The sequence below is a fragment of the Corvus moneduloides genome, chromosome 10 (genome assembly GCF_009650955.1).
Source record: "Corvus moneduloides isolate bCorMon1 chromosome 10, bCorMon1.pri, whole genome shotgun sequence".
Lineage (NCBI taxonomy): Eukaryota > Metazoa > Chordata > Aves > Passeriformes > Corvidae > Corvus > Corvus moneduloides.
Genome location: NC_045485.1, coordinates 973,305 through 990,929, shown reverse-complemented (window position 1 = coordinate 990,929; position 17,625 = coordinate 973,305). Strand labels below are relative to the sequence as shown.

Below are 17,625 nucleotides of genomic sequence, written 5' to 3'. Positions count from 1 at the left end.
TTTATTTTCCTTGGTGTTTACATACAAGTTTCTTTTTAAAATGGGATTTGGTTTTCTTCGTGTGGGTGATGCTGGCTGTAGGAGCCTGGTTTTTGTGTGAATGCATCATTCAGAAATGACTGGACATGACTGTCGGCTTGTCATAGGCTCTGAAGAACTTGGCAGTAAGTAAACAAAGGAAGAAATGTGGGCTAGCTGTCTCAATGCACAAGAGTCTTTTGCCACACTGCTTCTGTAGTAATAATGATAATTTAGTGCTGGTAAAGGACTGGAATGCCAGGTTCGAAATGCCAGTAGGAATAGACCGTAAGTATTTGCATCCCTTGGCTAGAGGCTTCAAGGAAGAAATGGAAAGAAAGCAAGATTGATAGATGGTAGAGAGCTGCTGAGTGATTGATAGGTGGCATGAGGGGAGAAGTCCAACACATGAGAACTCCTGCAGTGGGTTATGGATCTGCGTGCCATGGGGGGAGCTCGGGGCAATGGAAATATTTTGAAAGTGTGCTCTGCAACAGGGAATGTTTCATTCCTGAGACATTCTCTAGCTGATTGAGGCTTGGGATGCTTTGAAACTTATTCCTGCAGTGATTATTTCCTGCCTGTAGCTACAGCTTTAATATTGAGAAGTAGCGCAATTGCTGCTTTTTCCTTTGTTACTTTTTCTTCCAATATGTTTCCTCAGTTTCCAGTTCCATGTTAGTTGTTGAGGTTTCAAGCTTTCCTTATACCTAAGTAAATACTGGTTTTCTTTTTCTTTATTTCCTGATTCAGTTACTGAAATCATGAATCCTGTGTATAGCCCTGGATCTTCTGGGGTTCCTATGCAAATGCCAAAGGAATTGGTTATCCAGGTAAGCAACTCTATTTTCTAACAAATTTTGGTTACAATGCTCTTTGCTTGTGATCAAGAAGAAATAGTCACTTAGGAATGCCTTCATGTAAATCTGTTTTGGGATTGGGATGAGGATGCTTTTAAATTTAAAAAATGACATTTCAAGAGTGATGTTATTTCTTCTGTATATTTCTAACTTCAGTATCTCTCCAATGCAGTTTATTTTAGGAGCTCTAATAATTACGCCCTGCAAGAAGGGGAGGCAATCTATTCTGCTGCCAGTTGACTGGCACTGTTAACCTTTCTATCCTCTAATTCTTGTTCATGCTATCTGTTCTCTGATTGCCCTAAGCATGGCATCAAAGGTGGGACCAAGAAATGGCCAAAAATGTTTTTTGAAATGGAAATACGTTTAATTTCTTGTTTTATCTGTTTCTCGTTGACTAAAGCTTCTCATGAGGTTTTGGGGTTTTTTCCCCTCATCTCCTAGTGTGTGTGCAAGGGGCTCATTTCTGATGTCCTCCATAGTCTAAAAGTTGGATGAGGCAAAATTAGATTTGCACGAACTTTCCAGGAGGGCTGAAGAGAAGCCTGTGTGCCTCTGGGAGACATTTCAAGCAGCATGTCTTGATGCTGCCTTTTTTTTCTGTTATCTCTGAGATTAGGAGTTTCCATCCTGGGAGAGGCTGGAGGGTCTTTTCTGCTCAGTTTTGTATTTCGTAAGAAGTTCAACTTCTTTAGCTTTTACAGGGATGCTGTTTTGTGATTTAGTTGGTGTCTGTGTTGGGAGGCAGAAATTACTCTGTGCTGTTACTGTTTATATTCTTGGTAGCTGTACTATATTCTCCCTGCTGGTATTTACCATTCTTAAATCTGTTTTTACCTTGGATAATGCACTAGAGTTCCTGTTTTCCTGTTCTGTTTTTCTCTGTTCTTCCTTCTAAATAGTGGTGCATAAATGAATTCTCTTTATTGGCTTGATTGTCTCAAAAGCATTTTTAATTTAATTTTTTTGCTTTTCATGTTTCTCAAACTAATGCACCTTTCTTGATTTCTACAGTATTTGTAAGGGAAAACACAAAATGTGTTGAAATGTTTTTAAGTCTATTGAGTGACTGGAATGGTGCAGTAATAAATTGTAAAGCTGACACTATGTAACCATAAGTCCTGCAGGATGGTTTTACTCTCTGTAAAGTTATAAAGTTATAAAGGCTGTAGTAATCTTACAATAAGGCAAGCAGCAGAGGCTTACTAATTAATAAAATGCATGGGACAGTTATTTCTGTATTTGTAATAGATTGCTTTTCTTTTGCTTTAGATAAAGATTATTATGGATTATTTGAATATAACTTCATATCTTTAGCTCTATTTATTTTCTAAACCCAGATTTATATTAACCAGATTTTCATTTGTGCTTGTAAGAATCTACATATTGCATCAAGGCTCTTGTCTATACTAAACAAAGTTGTACCTTTATTTAGGAAAAAATATTATTGTAGATTCAGAAATAGCAGTTTAAACAACATCGCAGTCTCTTATCTTTTATTATACTATTATAAATACTAGACTATATATTAAATTATGGAAGTGCTTTATATTTGCCAGTCTGCATAACTAAAATATATGGAATTGAAATAGAATTGTTACAGAAGTGCCTTAAGTGTCGTGCTACAATGTGGTTACTTAGAATTCTTCCTCACAGCAGTTAGTTGGTCAGTTCACACCACTGGGACCCTTAAATTCAGCTTAGTCAATAATGTGTTACACCATTAGATAGTTTGCTGAGCTGCCTGGTCCAGGCTTTAAGATTGTGGGATGAATACAAAGCACATTATCTAAAATGAAAAGTAGACTTGCATTTTAGGATTTTTTTGAAAAATGTTGCATGACTAAGTTCCCCTTCTTCGCTTCTCCTAGTTGAAAAGCTGCAGATTCTCCACTCAGAATCATTGCATTTACATGGGTTGCACGGTAATAGAAAGTGAGGAACGCAGCAGTAGGTGGAATGCGTTATTGAAAGGCAATGTGTTTCTAAAGCTGTTGCATATTTAATAACTGTTTATATTATACTACACCTATTTCAGGCTGTTGGATAGTTTTACAGCAGCAAGAAATCAATATTCAAATGTTCTCATATGGATGGAAGTTCCTTGTAGAAGCTAAAGCTGCTGCTTGTTGTAGTTACATTTTTCACAAATGACCTGTTTCTTGAGTAGCTCAGTGCTCCACCGTGCAGCTAAAGCTGTGAAGGAGGAAAGAAAGGACTGAAAATGTTTCCCACATACACTGTTGCAGATGTGTAGTGTTTGAGTAAGGAAAAGCTGTACTAAAGCTTTCCACCAGCAGCTTGTGAGTTTGAAAACTGAAGAGCTATTTACACTCTGAAAAGTTGTTATGACTTGGATATGTTATTTTTAACTTCGATTTTTAAGCCTAATGCTTTTCTTAGTCTTATCCATGCTGACCACCTAATAGTAGTGCCAAGTGTATGTCACTTGATATGTTTACAGAGTGCTTTACAAAACTAGGTTAGCATATATAGTCCTGAGCTAAGTAATTCTTATTGTTGGGAGTAATTGCTGAGGGCTCTGGGATTCATAGTGAAATAAAAGCCCTTCAGATCTGAACAGCAATTTAAAACTAAGCTCGGAGTCTGACAGTGGATATGCAAATATTAATTGCCTTTTATCTGAAGAAGCTGAAATCTTTCTATGTAGAGAGCAGAATGTGGTAGTAACTCTATCTTTCTGAATACAGACATCACTTGGTTTTACAGATTTGAATAATGTAAATAGGTTCTTGGGAAAACTAATAGCTATTGTTAATTCAGAAATTTCACTTACTAAATCTAAACAAGCTTCATGTCTTTCCAATAAGTAGCTTTTGCAAATGCTGTGTTGTGCCTTACACTGGAGCATATTACAGTGTTCTCTGGTGTGGAAATGTTTCACTGTAATTTTGCCAATACCTCTGTGAATCACTTGTTACTGTTGTCACTGTGTGTGTCTGAAACTGGGGAGCTTGTTTGATACCAAGTGTAGTAGCAAATATGTGTCAAATTCAGCAAGCAGTTTGGACTACTACTGCTTTGTACTTTCTACTTGAGATATCTCTGATCTGGAGAGTCAGAGTCACTCTAACTTTTAGGGATTTATTTCTGTGAAAAAGTCCATTCAGATAAGTGCTAAATGTGCATCTCCCCAGGGGGAGGCGTGCAGGACAGTTACACAAAACTTTGTTTTCCAACTAACTTAACAATTAGTTGTCCAATGGAGATCGCTGAAAGAGGGGTGTAAGAGAGAATGGACTTGTGAAACCATAGCTGTTCCCTTCACTTAGCATTCATCTTCAGGGGGCTTGGGAGAAGGGGATTGCACTGTTTTGTTTGATGAGGTGGGATTGTGTCTGTTTGCTTGCCTCAGGTAAAGCATGTGCATTGAGAACTTTGAGTAAAGTCAGTCTAGAAAATAACTTTGGTGTGTTCTTTCTTCTAGCTGGCTTCCCCATGGGCTATGCAGCGGCTGCTCCTGCCTATTCCCCTAATATGTATCCTGGAGCAAATCCTACCTTCCAAACAGGTATGTGGAATTGGGATGTCAGAGCAAGAACCTGACATTTACAAGTGGTTAGAAGCAAGAATGAGGAAAAGCTGTAGGGGCTTACAATAACACTTGTACTGTGGGATAAGTTTTATGTTACCTTGAGTATGACCTGTAAGGAATCATCTGATAAATTAAAGTTATAATAATCTTAAGTCATACTGCATGCACCTTCCAAGAAGGGAACAGCTGATGTTTTAGCTGTTGTTTCTGTATTTCCGGATGATCTTTGAGGTTTGCATTACATTTCCCTTCACTGCTTCCTTCATGGTTCTGCTTGCTTTGCATCCTACTGGTCATTTCCAGATTCCTGTTTTTTCTTCTGTCTGTTATCCTCAAAATTATTCTTTTTCATCCCTCTCTTAAATGGTATCTTTGCAAGTTCAGCTTTCTGGCTTCTCTCTGCCCTTAAAATTGTCTTGCACAAGCTGATGGTCTGGAAAGCCTGGTTGCTGGGTAGAACTGATTGAGCATTGTGGATACAGGGGAAGGCCTTACGTAACTGCACTTACATGGGTGTTATTTAAGAAAGGGAATAGGATGAGCCTTGGAAAAGGGAGGTGGAAAAACAGACATGGAAAACAAGGCCTTCATCGAAGTTATTTTTGTGTAGTTCTGTTTTCCCAAATAGAACATGATTTTAATGTGCTGATAGTTGAAACAAAACAGAGACTGGTAGCATTTAATTTCCACTTAAAGCAGGAACATGCACCTGATACAACAGTATTCTCCCTATGGTTATTTTGTATAGGGAGGAATTCCTTACATTGCTTTGGTAATGTAGAGCTGGGCATCCTCAGAACCAAGTTTGTCTGTGAATGCACTTGTTTAATTTATGGTAATAGGAAAGGATACTGCTTGAAATTGGGAGGCTTATGTTGTGGAAGCTTGCTTGGTATTGAAGTTCAGTGTTTGTAATGGATGGACTTTAACTACCTGGAGACTCTTGAGGGTGTGTCAGCAATTACTGAGGCAAGACTCATCTAAAATGTGTGCCTGCAGAACCTGTTAGAAGTGTGTAGCTTTCCTTGGAACTCTGTGGGTTGGTACAACCTGTGTCACTGTTCAGTTTGCTGCTTGGAGGCAGAGTGAGTACAGACTCAGACTTCATCTTGTGTTTGGCCTTGAATTTAAGGTAAGGAAACAGATTAATGTTGTAAGTTCCAGGAACTAAAAAAAAAAAAAAAAAATCTATCCCATGGCTAGGTATTGCCACTGTGCCAGTATCGTATCTGGGGCTGCCAGCTTGCATCTGCACTGGATTGCTTCAGAACTTACTCCGAGAGCCACGTTCAAGGAAGAGTAGTTCCCATCAGGGTAGAACTCTTAGCTCAGGGGGCAGAACCCTGTGTGGGCTTTTATTATTGTCTTTACTGTTATCAGGTGGTTTCAGTTTCACTGCCTTCTGTGCTGCCCTGCATATATCCTGCAGCTGTGCTGAGGAGTAGCTGTAGGCTTTGATTCTAGGGTCAGGTAACCAAAAGGTAGCTCCAGTCTTAGTACAGGTTGCAGTTTGCAAATCCTGCTGCAGGAAGATGAGGCCAAGCTGCATGGAATCAATTTAACTAATCATGGGAAATCTGGGGAAGATTCTTGACCTGTTAGACTTAATCATGTTGTAATATTAGTTTGCACTGATTAATCTTGGAATATAGCTCATGCTATATAGCAAAGTCAAAGAAAGAACTTTTTCACTTCTAAGAAAAAGCAATAAAGATGAATAGAAGTTGTATACTGTCATTGAATGTCATTAATTTTTTAAAAAACTAGTATTGTTGGTCTTTCTTGCTGTTGAATAGGAAGTAAGCTTTTATTTCAGAACTAAGAATAGCTTTAATTTTTTGCTGCTCTTTAAGCTGTTAACAAAAGTTCAAAATGTACAGACCTCTAATTCAGGCAGATAACAACTTGGAGTACTTTGTACTAACAGCTGGGATTTTTTTATATCTTTTTTAACCTTTCTGATGTAACCTCTTGTTTGTAGAATCAAAGCTTTTGTAAATTCATATTACACAGCAGCATTTGAATGTGCTGTGCCACTGCTGTTGTGAAAGGGTACTTTTTTTAAAAGGTAAGTGTCTTAAATTACTGTGGTTTTGACTTACCCTGCAATTTACTGTTAAGGTCTTTGCTCCATATAAGGGAGAAAAAAAAAATAATTGGGAAGACAGAATACCTCTTGTGCAGATTTACCACTTTGCAAGAATGAAAGAGAAATAGCCTGTGCAGCTGTATCGGTGGGTTTTTAGAATGAGAGTGGGCTTCACTGAGGACATGGTTGTAGTGATTCTTCATGTTCAGCATTTTGTAGCTGGGGTTTTCACCACAAATAGCTACCCGTACTAATAGATGTTCCTTCTTCACCATGCTGTATCTGTGAAATACTTAGGATCTCTAAAAGCAAGAGTTCAGAGTAAGTGCTGCGGTGCAGCTTTTTAAAAGGTAATAAATTCTATTAAAAAGAAACAGTGAAACTATTTCTTTGTAAGCTAAACAACTTTTAGTTTGAAGGGTGTAATGAAATTGAACAGAAGCCCAGACTTCTTCAAGAAGAATGAAGGTCATGTGTCATCATACTGTTTGCACAGGCTGATTTTTGACAGCACAAATGCCAGCATTCTCTCTGCTATGCAACTTCAGATCTGTTCTCTGTATTGAAGTCAGCCCATTCCAGACAGTTTTTAAAATCAACCTAATCTCTACTCTGATAGTCTCATTTTTTTCCTGTAATTACCAAGTGTCTGTTCTGCCTTGCCCTGCCCTGGTACTAGTTTGTTCAACTCCAACTAACTACAAATTGTAGCTGTGGATGTTGTGTCTCCTAGTGTGGTAGGACCTGCATGAGAGCCAAGATGTTTTCAAAACAGCACAGGTGAGGGCCTTGGTGCTTTCTCCAGACTAGGTCATGCCTGTTGTTTGCTACCCTAGATGTTACTCCTGTTGGATGCTGCTGCTGAGGTGTTTGTATTCCCACTCTGGCAACAGAATAATCTTGGGAGTGTAGCACACAGAAACATTATATATATAATCTATCTCACAATTTCCTCTACGCCTCTTCAAGCCCTTGTTCTGACCCTGAGACCTTGTCTGATGAGGGCTGGAGAAATTATGGAAAAGCTGTCTTTGGGCAGGGTCTGAGCCAGCAGTTGCTACTTATCCCTGTAAAAATTCAGCAGTTCCAAACATTTACAAGGCAAACTGATTTTGGGGGCCTTGTAACAGGAATGCCAACCACCTTCTGATGGCATCTGAAGTCTTACTGTAAAGCATAAAAACAGTTCTTAAGTGATGTTTAAGGATATGTCTACATATATAATACTCAAAAATAAGAATTAAGGATCTTAAGTGCCTTCCAAGTCTAATTTGCAGTTGCACTGAACTTTGCAGTGTTTGTGTTTTAAAGGTAGAGCATTTCATGTTTATTTTAGCAGTTCAGAAAATGCCAGAAAACAAATAGAAATAAAAGTAAGCTGAAGTAGGGGGTTGCAGATTTTGTCTCTGTTCTCTGAAAAATCCATCATGAGGTCTTTAGATGATTCTGGCTTTTGTAATTCTTACTCTTGTGCTGTGTCATCTCCTACAGCAGGTTAGTTGACTGCTACTGTGTTTTGCCAGTACAATTTGGGGTTGTGTGGAGAATTGACTGACACTTACATGTGCCAAGTCCTCCTATGTAGGGATGCTGCCTAATATGTTATTATGAAAATGCACTTTTTGCCCCATATCCATAGACTTGAAAAGTAAATTGTGCAAGTGCACAGTTAACTTAGTTGACACAGTCAAATACTATTTCCAGACTGTTGCCAGTATTAGGTAAATGATAGAACTTATGCTTGGATATTGGGACTAACTTAGGAAGTACTCACATGAAGCTTATGGAGTTGGGAAATATGAGAATTGTTGTGCCTGACTTTGGAAAGCATCGTGCTGCTGAGTGTTTTCCACGTTTTAATGCAGCTTTCCCTTTGTTTCAGGTTATACGCCAGGCACCCCATACAAAGTGTCCTGTTCACCCACCAGTGGAGCAGTGCCGCCGTACTCGTCGTCTCCGAACCCCTACCAGACTGCTGTGTACCCAGTCCGAAGTGCCTACCCACAGCAGAACCCATATGCACAGGTCCGTGGGCAGAGCCACAGAATGCCTCTGTGGGCAGTGCTGTGTGTGGTCCCTGTGATAGCTGTGTGAGCTCTTCCAACTTTCCATCACGTTCATTTCTTTGTGGATGGAGAGAATTTGTAGCTGCCTACAATAAGAATTCTTAATACAGTGATTTAGTGTGTGTGTGCAGTTTTACACTCTCTCTTGCATGACAGTTACTCAGCACTTACTGAAGAGACACTAAATTCAGTAGTTACCAAAACAGGCTGGATCCTATAGCTACCTATATCCTGATTTTTGTTTTGTCAAAAATGGTCACAATTTTTTTAATGGAGTTTCTGTTGTGATTTCAGGGATTTACCAAGTCTCATGCTTGGGAAGCTGTTGAAAACTATTGGAAAGGGTAGAATTAAGATACGTTAATAAACGTGATATTTTGGGGAAAGTTTGCCTTTTCATAGTGGAAACTCACCTGGCATGTAAGCAGTAGCTGAAGAGTATTAATAAGCACTTAACAAGTTTTATTCAGTCTGCTTAGTGTACTTGGATTTGCCAAAAACATTGGGGTATTTTACTAAAAGCAACTGAATAAAAAGTTGTGAAGGAATGAGGAATTCTGTCATGGATTAATATACTAAAAGAATCAAAATGAAGAGAATGAATGATGAATGAGCCCTTATTGTTGAAGGTACAGCTAGCATCTACAAAGGTCCCTACTTTGTTATTCTAAATGCCTTAAAAAGGGATAAAATGTTACACTGTGAGTGAAACACAATTGTAATAGTTAAAATTAATGTTTTGGCTTCTGCTCTGTAAATTCATTGCATCTTTAGAGTAATACTTTTATTTTATGATACATTTGTGAAAGAAGATACCATTTCTCTTCCCCAGCAGATACACTGTAATTCCTTAATGTACTGTTATTTTCTCCAACAGCAAGGCACTTACTACACACAGCCTTTATATGCAGCACCACCCCACGTAATCCACCACACCACAGTCGTGCAGCCCAATGGAATGCCAGCAACCATGTATCCTGCTCCGATCCCGCCGCCCAGGGGGAACGGGGTCACCATGGGGATGGTGGCTGGGACGACTATGGCAATGTCAGCAGGTGTGTGCACTTCCAACCATTGCTTTTTCTCAGTGGAGCGAGCTCTCCTTTGAGCCCGAGGTGGAGCACAGCTATGTTACAAAATGTGATGCCTCAGGTGTACTTGACAGAATCATACAAATGTCAGTTTAGCAGGTTGTGTGGTGCAGTGTCTTCTGAGTGAGCCCAGCTGGGTCAGGGTTTGTTCTTGTTCAGCAGTACCTTGATCACCTCTAAGGATGGAGGTACCACATCCTCTTTTCAGAGTTGGTATTATGAGACTTAGTAGTTTTTCTTCATATCTGTATAGAATATCACTTACTCTTAACACCCTTTGCATCTTGTCATACCAGTGTCAAAAGTGTGACTTCCTCTTCCCAATGCATTTCTCTGAGCCAGTTGAAAGCAGCAGCCTCTTAGAGCTGAGGACAATGCAGTGTTTTGGGCCCACCCCTCGTATCACAGACCTTCCTTGTCTTGAGATACAACACTTCATGTGTTTGTGGTACCTGCAGGTTCTCTGTGCCATGGGAAATGGTTGGGGATGTCTACTTCCTATTGCCAAACTCTTTTAGTGGTAGTGTTTTGGAGAGAATGGTGTTTAACCAATAATTCAGTTTCATCTCGGTGTGTTTGCTGAGGGGGGGTGCTATGCTTTGTTACTCACTGGGTGTTAACTCACAAAAAAAGTCCACTTTCACTCAAGGGACACTAATTTAGAAATTGAAAAAACAAGAGCCATAAGTTTGTTTCTAGATTCTGGTTTCTATCCTGTCAAAATTACAATTTAATTTGAGAAACCTCAAAACTAGAGGAGTTAGGTGTTACAAACTGAACTAACATTAGAGCTTCATTCATGGGGACAAAGCCTATCTGTAATAGTGCAAACAAGAACTATCTTATTCTGATTATCAGTCAAGTTATCTCTACCATCAAATATTCTTAATGGCATGTAAAGCCTGCTGTGGGAAGAGTTGCTTATGTTGCAGGGTTTCTGCTAGAGTTATTTTTGAGTAATGAATATCTTTGTATGCATTGGCCTAAACGTCCACTGGGCTAAAATGGCCCCCTTGCTTAAAGGCTTGAAGAAGATTGGGACTTGAGTGCAAAATGATAGTGGTAACTTTGAAGATGAACAAGTTGTAACTGTCTTTAAAATTAACTTGTTTTTCTCCCCCTCCTCCCCCCCCCCTTTTTTTTTTTCCTCCTCTAGTAGAATTTTTGCTTGCTGAAAAACTGTTCTCTTCGTTCTAGGTACTTTGTTGACAACTCATTCCCCAACTCCAGTAGCCCCTCATCCAGTTACTATGCCCACATATCGGGCTCCAGGAACACCAACCTATAGTTATGTGCCCCCACAGTGGTGATCATCCTGGCAGTCAGTGTAAGTTACATTGAAAGCAGTTAATCTTTATTACAAACAACAGCATTGCAGGTTCTTTTGGGGACATTTTGCAAATGATAAGCAATGGAGGGTGCTTCTACAGTACTCCAGTTGAGCAGGAATACTCAAAAATCCTACTGGGATTTCTTCAGTGGTCTGTGTCTTCACAAGTCATGAATCATTTCATGAGGCGTGATTGTCAAATATGAAAGAATGAGCCTTAAGTTTGCCTAATTAAAATACATCTGGAATTAAATATATTCAGTATTTTGGAATCATTGTTGAATTCAGCAGTACTGTGATTCCTGAATGAATGTATTTGACTTTGTAGTCTTACCTGTGATCGGCAAAATATGTAGGCAAAGTGTTTTGCCTTGCTCAGAGCAAGTATTCCTCACAAGCTGCTGAAACAGATAACCTTGAAATAATTTTGTATATTCACTCTGTTTCAGGTAAGTATCAGTTCATACTGCATGCGGTCAGCATAGAAAAAGCATTTTTAGTGTGAGCCAAAATTTAGATCATGGATTTCAAGAAAAGGAGTTTAATTTTGAAATCTGCTATAAAGTGGGGTGGATTTTGGGGGTGTAATCTGTGTCAAACTGACACGAGGACTAATGTTTTTGTGATACCCACTTCATTTCTTGTTTGCTTGGTTATTTTTAGCTTAAGTTGAAAACAGCTTCATTTGAAATAATGGCTTGTCAGACCAACTGAACTTGAAATTTTCACTTTTAGTCAATTTAGTTTATGACAAAAGTTAACTTTAACTTTCTCTGGATTTCTGTTTCAGCAGTTAGAAGTACAGAGTTCTGAGATTGCAGGTGACTATTCCCTTTGAGATAGTAATGTAGCAGCCATTTCTCATTTTGCTGTGATGCTACATAGCTGTCTGCAGATCTGAAGTGTTTCACATGAAATATTTCAGCCAAGAGTCTTGCATTACATGAATATAAGAAGTGAAAATTATGCTGGGAATAAACTCGTTACTGCTGGTAATTAAATTTAGCACAAAATACCTTCTTAATATTGCGTCTTCTACATTAAACACAGTGGTAGTGATGACAGAAAGCTGGACTGGACATGACAAGAGCAAGTCCATGTAGTGTGCTGTTAGCCCAGAGGGCTGGACGTGTCAGCTGGCAGGATAAGTGCTAGGGTAACATTATTTAACACTTAACATTTGTTGATAGATGTGTGTATCAGTGTGGTGCATGCAATGCTAGTGTGTTCTGCCACACTCAAATAACATTCCACCTAATTGAGAGTATTTCCCACTCTTTTCCCCCCTCTTAATGTAGGTTTAAAGATGGGAGATATGCAATCAAGAAATTGAGGTTTAAAAGTTGGTGCTGAAGCCCTCATGCCTCCAACCAGGACTTTCCTTCTGAATGCTTTCAACACTCGGCTAAACACTACTAATTCCTGATCACTGAAGATTTTCCAGTGCTGCATATCTTACATCTTGGAACTCCAGCAGTTAGTCTTAAAGCAAATCCTGTTTTGTGGACTGTCTTGCAATTTTTTAGCTAATTATAATGATAAAAAGGGAGTATAAATTTATTCTGATCCATATCTAGTTGAATGCATGTTAAAACACAAAAACAAAGCTTGCTCAATCTACCTGCAGTGACTGATGCAAAAACCATCATATGCAAATCCAAAGGAACCGAAAAGTATTTTACAACTTGTATCACTAATGCACTGTTGTAATGTATGCAGGGTCTGACAAGGTAGAATCATGAAAGTGAGTTTCTTTCTAGAATACCATAACATACATTAGATGAGTGCTTCAGCCTGTTTCAGGTTGATGGAGTTGCCAGTTTAATAGGGGCATATTTTTATTTAAGCGATGTGTTCTTTTCAAATTCAGCTAATAAATTGGAGTGACTGGAAAATGAGTCAGACAAGCTGTAGAAATCCCGCACACGATTAGTTTACTTCATACCTTTTCGTTTTCATTGTATGAAATCAGTGTTATACAGATGTTCTTAAGGATCAGAATGAAATGACAAAGGTAATGCTGTGTGTGCCAGTAAATAAGGCAGACCTCCTTGAGGCAAAACTGGCTCTTAGGAATAGTAGGAGGTGATATCACCTGGATAATGAATAGCATGTCCTGGGGAGATTTCTAACCAGTACTATCTTTCAGATAATGCAAGATGTGTCAAAGTGAGACTGCCACACAGACTGATAGAAAAACACTTCCTTTTAGTTCTCAGTTGAGCAAATTCGTGCTGTTTTTCCTGAAGAATGTTGTAGTCAGTTGAAAACGTATGTGCAGTTGATCCAGCTTGCTTTCCAGAAACTTAAGAAGTGCAAGGGCTTTCTGCAACAGAGTTCAGCTGCCTGTTATTCTGAGGAAAGCTTGTGGCTGCTGATGAGTATGTTAAAGGGGAACAATATCATTTTAACACAATTTCCTTATTATCTACTTGCAGTAGGGCTATGGATACTCTGTAGTAGGGCTGCCAGAATATAGAGGGTTTAAATATCAGTTTCATTTTGGTTTTTTTTTTCATGAAAATATTTGTAATTGAAGTAGGAGCCATTGTTGGTTACAGCCTTTGGTGTGTTTTCTAGTATTTTCTTTTTTTTTACTTCCTAAATTGCACTTGGAAGCACGTAAAATAAGACTCGACTGCAAGATTAGCATTTCATTGCAATGAGTCATTTGTGATATTCTTTCTTGCAACTTCAATTTTTAAAGTACCTCAAAGCAAATGCTGTGGGGATAAAGGGCTAGCCTTGGAACCCATTTGTATACCAAAATTATTATGGGGGAGATTTTAAATTTTTAAATTGAATATTGCACATTAAAACCGAGGTTCTTCTTAAACCTGCTTGATTTACATTTCCAGAAAGATGGCAATTTTTTTTTTATACATTCTGCATGCAATAAATTATGCAGTAAATGGATATAAAATGTTGTTCCCTTTTAAGCATTTACACAAAGGTATATCAGGCTGTCTTGTTCTCGTAGTTAACTTCCATTCAGAATTAAATTTTTTAAGTTGTGTATCTTAGTTATGCTTGTTTTGGGGTGTTCTGCTCCTGTACAGGTTTGGCAGCTGAGTTGGAGGTAGCATCAGTGCTGATTTAGTGCTGCCATCCCAGTACTCTGCACTGGTGAAAGGCTTGTGTACTTCATACCCCATTGGTGGTTAGAAGCCCTTCAGTAACTTTATTTTTTACAGTAAGCACTCTCTGTATTTGTACCCCTTTTTTTTTTTTTTTTTTTAATAAAGTTAGGTTTATTTTGCATGAATCACTGTCAGTGGATGGCCCCCTTATTTCTAATGCCTTGAACATAACTATGTTGTTGGAATAAGTAATTTCAACCTTACTCATGAGCACTTACTGCAGCTATAGTGATCTCCGTATGTTTTTATCTGGAGCAGAAGATATCCAAGACGTACTTAATTGAATGTGCTTTGTTCAAGTGTGTGTAACAATTCCATTTGTGTTAGATTTGCAGCTGTGATTAGTCAGGTGTGGCAGAGCACAGTGAGCACCAATGCAGGGCGCTCGTCCTGAGCTGGTTTTAACCAGACTGAGGGTTGGAGCAGTGCTGTGTTGGGGAGGAGCTCTGAGGGCCAAGCTGGAAGTTTTGCTGTCTCCTGTCTCATCACCAATAAAATTAAGTTTTGAAGGTCGTAGGAGAGAACTTCATGAATTGCTGCAATAGAGAAATAGTTTAGGAATTAATATACTTCCTATATATTTGCTCTAACTTCAGATTCCTAAATGTCACCTTGGAATGGGTCCTCTGTATAGTATTCCATAACACTTAGGCAGTCTCACTTACTTGAGCACTTTTTTTTCTAAGTTGCATTATGGGATTCATCCAGGAGGGAGAAACTGTACCTTGTTCAAAGGTACTGCACCTTCCAGTCCTGAGCGATTCTGATCCTACTGGGAGGCTGGAGCTTGTCTCCAGGAGTTGTTATGAAAAGTAACCAAAAGCACAGTGCAGGGGGACGGGGGGAATATGTGTATATATAACTATCTTAATGGTATTTTGTTGCAAATAGTAGAAAGCATGGATATAAAAACTGCAGTGGGGGAAACTGTACATCATTAAATAGGCGTTTACACAGTGAGGGTCTTACGAAACATTCTCTCCTGCTTTTTATATAACATTTCCCTATTTAGAATTCCATTTATAAATGAAAACGCAGTATGTGTTTGCACTAGAGCTCCTCAGCAAATGAAAAGAGCTAGTGCAGTAGAGACATTTCAGATCAAGCTTCTCTTTAAAAAAAGAAAAAAAAAACTTTTATGGCAGCTTTATATGGATTAAAAAAAAAGTACTACTATAAACCTGAACTGAAAATAACTGTTGCAGCAATAACACAGGAGAAGTCCAAGAATTTTTTTTTTAATTCAAATTTCAGGTGTTGCGTCTAGATAAAGTATTTTTTAAAAACCGCGTATTCCCTATGTCAGTAATAGCTGATGAAAATGTTCTTTTAAATGTAGCAGCAGCAAAGAAAAATGGCTAATTGGCACCAAAAACATGTAGCCCTAGTCAGTGTGGTTGGTGGTTAACTAAATACTAGGAAGGAAAAGAGACAACTTACTACTAGATGTTGCTTATGCTTGTTGTAACCCTCTCCTGTTTGGAGTTTCTAGGAGACATGCAGGAATGCTGTTCAAGAAAGCTTCGTTTTGAGTGTACTATGCAAGGTAAATTGACTTCAGATGCAGTGGTAGATGAAAAAAAGTCCTTTATTTTAGTTGAAGTTCTTCCTTGTATTGCTTCATCCACTGAAAAAGCGAACCAAACAACAGAAGCAACCACCACCCGTAAGTACCACTGTGTGTTAGTGTTGTCAGGGTAGCTGATGGTACAGAGCTGCACCAGGGTACTCAGCATTGGATGCTCTCCATGGAGCGTTCTGCCTTTCACTGCTCCTGGGTGAGTAAGGCAAGAGCACTGACTTGGAATCACTCCCCAGTGCTTCAGCACAGTATTCCACAACCGTTCATTTGGGTTTTGCTCAAATAGGTAAGCGCAGCAATCTGATACCACCCACCTAACTCTAGGGTCAAACTCATGCCAGGAGTGGTGTGACCACCATGTGTGTGAAAACTCCCATCTTAGGAGCGTGAGCACTAGTGATGCTTCAGCTGGAGCTTGAGGGACGGGACAGATGCTGTGGCTGTGCCTGGTCCGTGGCTGCCCGGGCTATGTTTGTGCAGTGTTCCTTAGGAAATAGCCCTGATCTGCCCCAGCCTGCTCCAGCATGTGTCAGTCCAGGCAGGCTCCTCAGCCCTGTGGGCCAGGCTTTGTGCAGGCTGTAAAAGACATGGCAATTTCCGCTTGTTCATGTTGTTCTCATTAAGAAGTGTCAGTTTCTAATCCTGTGTTGTATCAGCTCTAGGCTTCCTGCAGAGCCCCTCACGCTGAGGAGGTAAAATGCCACGGGCCAGGAACACCTGCAGCAGGGTTGGGCAACTTGTGCACCAGGGCTGGCCCAGAGTCGAGCTGGTTCCCACATCTGCTGGGAAGGAGCAGGGACTCTGGGCAGGCTGGGAGCACCTCTGCCCGGGGTGCTGAGGGCAGGTGAGGAGTGTCCTGTAGGCACAAGAGAGGGAAGAGGAACAGTGCTTATCTGGGGACAAGAAACCTTTTCTTGTGCAGGTTGCATATAACACTGAAACATCTGAACTTCAAACGTAGTAAGGGTCCATTTGTGATTTTTAAAAGTACTCTAGACAATTTATGGGCCCTGAAGTTTCAACATCAAGAAAATGACCATGACTTTTCTAAACTGGTTGTGACTTTTGGGCACTTAGCAGGCAAACTGGGAAAGCTTTTTTAGCTGGCTGCTGTACAGACTTGTTTTAAGTAGAAGGGATTTGTTAGTGGGTTTTTTTAATTGTAATGCTATTATTGGCTGCCCTCCTGTCTTAAGATCTAAAAAAGTGAGTGCATGCAATGGAAGTACAAGAGGCCCCAGTAATAGTTTTCCATGTTTGTTATGAAATAGACACAGGTTTCCTTTTTATGACTTTTTTTAAACTGTCTTAGGAACAGTTGTATTGGTACTTTTTTTTTTTTTTTAAGTTTAGGTCAATGTTGTCTTTCCAGAATAAGTTTTAAGGCATCACTCACTCCTGCATTGAACTATTGCATAACACAAAGAGTGGAGATTCCATTCTGAGCCAGTTCAATTGTGAAAATTCATACTTTTTTATTTTTTATGCAATTCAATGAGTAGATGAGCTCAAGTTTAAATTCTTAAAAGCACGTTTATTGTAACAAGAATTGTTATGTATTAATACTTCAGTTTTCAATAAAGATTGACTTGTGTTGCTTATTGTGGTTTCTGTTCCTATTGTCTTTGGTGACATCCTTCCGCGAAAACATTCTGTGCGGGGGAACAGTATGGTGCATTTATTAATTCTTCGATCTCATGGAATCTGGTGATTGATGGAAGCAAAGCAAATGCTGAAATGGGTTCAGTGACTTTTCTCGGTGAGGTTTCTTGATGCCTAACAGAACACAGTGGCAAAGGCTCCTCACTGGGGAGTAAGCTGCCCAAGTTGTCCTGTCTGAGAGTATGGTAAAGATGTGCAACTCTGCCTTGTTCCCTTTTGAGACATTTCCTG

The 17,625-nt window shown here is 39.4% G+C and overlaps 1 protein-coding gene across 1 annotated transcript; it reads left to right on the top strand.

Moving 5' to 3' along the window:
* Positions 1 to 771: 771 nt before the first annotated feature.
* Positions 772 to 17,333, top strand: LOC116448605 (myelin-associated neurite-outgrowth inhibitor-like). The gene is given in 7 exon segments (XM_032119242.1): positions 772 to 816; positions 819 to 851; positions 4,327 to 4,410; positions 8,406 to 8,548; positions 9,467 to 9,644; positions 10,878 to 11,007; positions 12,309 to 17,333. Coding segments are annotated over 6 exon segments (585 nt in total). The 5' UTR covers positions 772 to 782; the 3' UTR covers positions 10,991 to 11,007; positions 12,309 to 17,333.
* Positions 17,334 to 17,625: the final 292 nt, after the last annotated feature.